Below are 2,356 nucleotides of genomic sequence, written 5' to 3'. Positions count from 1 at the left end.
CCTCCCCGTCCCGCGGTCTTCTGACCGACCACCGCTGCGCCTCACTCACTGACGTCCCGCGATCGACCCCGCTCACTTGGTTCGCTTGCCGGCCGACAGCTCCTCAGCCTCGGTCGAGCTTGACGCCAGCAACTTCCACCAGTGTGTTCGTCTCGGGAGGTTCGCCACCGATCGTACGATTAGCTTCGTCCCCCCGGATGGCGATTTCGAGCTGATGCGCTATCGCACGGTCGAGTCCATCCAGCTGCCCTTCCGCGTGCATACCCTGGTCAACGAGGTGGGCAAGACGCGTGTCGACTACAAGATCGTCATCCGTGCCACCTTCGGCTCGCGCCTGGCCGCTTCGGACGTGGTTCTCAACATCCCCACCCCCCCCAACACGGCCAAGGCCGCATGTCGTGTCAGCCCCGGTGGCGGAAAGGCCCGCTTCAAGGCCGGCGAGAACTGCATCGTCTGGAAGATCGGCCGCTTCCAGGGCCAGGCCGAGTACACCTTCACAGCCTCCGCCGACCTGACCGCCACCGTACGCCCCTCTCCTGGCATGCTGGGCCCCTTTCCCCTTCTTCCCCCTCCTGTGGCGTTCGAGGCACCACAATGCTAACCCCTCCCGCTGCGCACCCTCGCTTGCCCCCTCATTCCGTGCGCAGACCGCCGGCAAGACCGTGTGGTCCCGCCCGCCGGTTGTTGCCAAGTTCCAGGTGCCGCAATTCGCGGCCTCCGGTCTGCATGTCCGCTTCTTGCAGGTGAAGGAGCCGCAGCTCCTGTACGAGACCATCAAGTGGGTCCGGTACAACACTCGCGCCGGTGTTTGCGAGTACCGGATTTAGGGTGCTCCCCTGCCCTCCCTCCTCTTGGCCTTCCATCGTCCTTCTTCGCGCTTCGTGGCGCAGGAAGCATACTTCCCTCCCGTGCACCGCACAGGCATTGGCATGCGCCACTGGGGGCCCTGCATGCCCGCCAGGCGTGCACCTTGCCGCGGTCCTCCTCTCCCTCTCTTTCTCTCCTCCTCCCCCTTTGATTGGGGCATCGCCAGTCTAGATCCCCCCCGACACCACACTCTCCCCTCGCCCCTCCCCCCCGCCCCCCCCTCCTTCGGCACATGCATGCTCCCTCTCTTCCCCTGCACGACGAGAGGACGATAAACCGCCCCCCCCCCCCCTTCTCCGCTCCATTTCCTTCCTCGCACCCCACTGAAGCACATGCACAAACTCGGTGTTACTCTTGGGTGTTTTGTTTTACGGTGGATCATCCACGCAGAGACCATGCGAGTGGAGAAAGGGCAAGGGAGAATGAGGAACAACAGTAATGCGGCGAGAGGGAGGGGACACACACACACACACACACACATATTTGTACATGTGCGCATATGCTCACGGGCTATTATACAGGGGGCGGGTGCGCTTAGTTGGCCTCGGCACGGGCGACCAGGGCCGCAACGGCAGCGGAGCCGAGAACAATGAAGGTGTCGCCGCGGCCATCGGCGTCGGCGGCCAGGGCGCCCGGGGCGGCAGCCGTGGCATTGGTGGCCTCGGTGGCGCTGTCCGTCTGGACAGCAATCGGGGCGCTGTGGTCGACCGAGCTGCGGCGGGCAGCCTCCGCCACGGCAGCCGCACTCCCGGCATCCGCACCAACACCCTCCGACGTCTGCTCCAGATCCTCCGGGGCCGAGGAGGCGGTTGACGAGGAGCCGGTGCCGGTGGCCGCCGAGCCAGCCAGCTTGGCAGCATCCGGCCCGACAACGGCGATCGAAATGTTGGCGGCAACCAGGGAGGGCGCGTCCTGGGGGAGGGTATCGCGCAGGGCCAGCAGCGCATGAAGGACCAGCTCGTCGAGGGTCGCTGAGGAGGGGGAGGGGGGGGGGGCCGGTCCCGGGGGCCGGGGGAGATGGGGCGGTCAGCGGTGTGGAGATGGCCCGAGAGGCGGGGAGATGTGACAAAGCCCCGGGCCGGGGCAAACAAAGCAACAGGCAAACCAACATACCGGTCTTCATGGTGTCGCAGTGGCGCTCGAGATAAGTCCGAGCCGCCTGAGAGCGAGCACCAATGGCACCACCGAGGACCTCGGTTGACACGCCAGCCGGGCTGAACTCCAGCAGGTGGGGACCAGTCTCCTACGGGCCGGTTCGAGAGGTGAGTCTCCGGGCGTGGCGGCGAGCGCATGCATGTGGACATGAATGGATGGGTGTTGTGTGGTTGGGCGCATGTGTGAGATGCACGTACATCATGACCGGCAATCAGCATGCCAACACCATACGGGCGGCTACCATACATCTGGGTGTTGACCTGGGCCTCTGTGGGGAGGGAGGAGCACCGAAAGGGAGGAGCCAGGTTAGGGTAAGGCAGGGACGAGGGGGGGG

General features: G+C 65.4%; 2 protein-coding genes across 2 annotated transcripts in view; one reads left to right on the top strand and one right to left on the bottom strand.

Moving 5' to 3' along the window:
* Positions 1–1,213, top strand: part of H696_04869 (hypothetical protein) — an 8,785-nt gene extending 7,572 nt beyond the window's left edge. Inside the window, exons 7-8 of the mRNA XM_009498732.1 lie at positions 100–523; positions 648–1,213. Coding sequence (XP_009497007.1) covers positions 100–523; positions 648–827 — 604 coding nt within the window. The 3' untranslated portion in view covers positions 828–1,213. The remainder of the gene's footprint in view (positions 1–99; positions 524–647) is intronic.
* Positions 1,214–1,401: 188 nt separating this feature from the next.
* H696_04868 (hypothetical protein) lies at positions 1,402–2,270 on the bottom strand (the record flags this gene model as incomplete). The annotated part of the gene is made up of 3 exons (XM_009498731.1): positions 1,402–1,838; positions 1,981–2,110; positions 2,220–2,270. The coding sequence occupies 3 exons, from the start codon at positions 2,268–2,270 to the stop codon at positions 1,402–1,404; spliced, it is 618 nt and encodes a 205-aa protein (XP_009497006.1).
* Between the last annotated feature and the right edge of the window lie 86 nt (positions 2,271–2,356).

This window comes from Fonticula alba, assembly GCF_000388065.1.
Source record: "Fonticula alba strain ATCC 38817 unplaced genomic scaffold supercont2.8, whole genome shotgun sequence".
NCBI lineage: Eukaryota > Rotosphaerida > Fonticulaceae > Fonticula > Fonticula alba.
The sequence above is the reverse complement of the archived record's forward strand: the minus strand, read 5'-3'. Positions and strand labels throughout refer to the sequence as shown.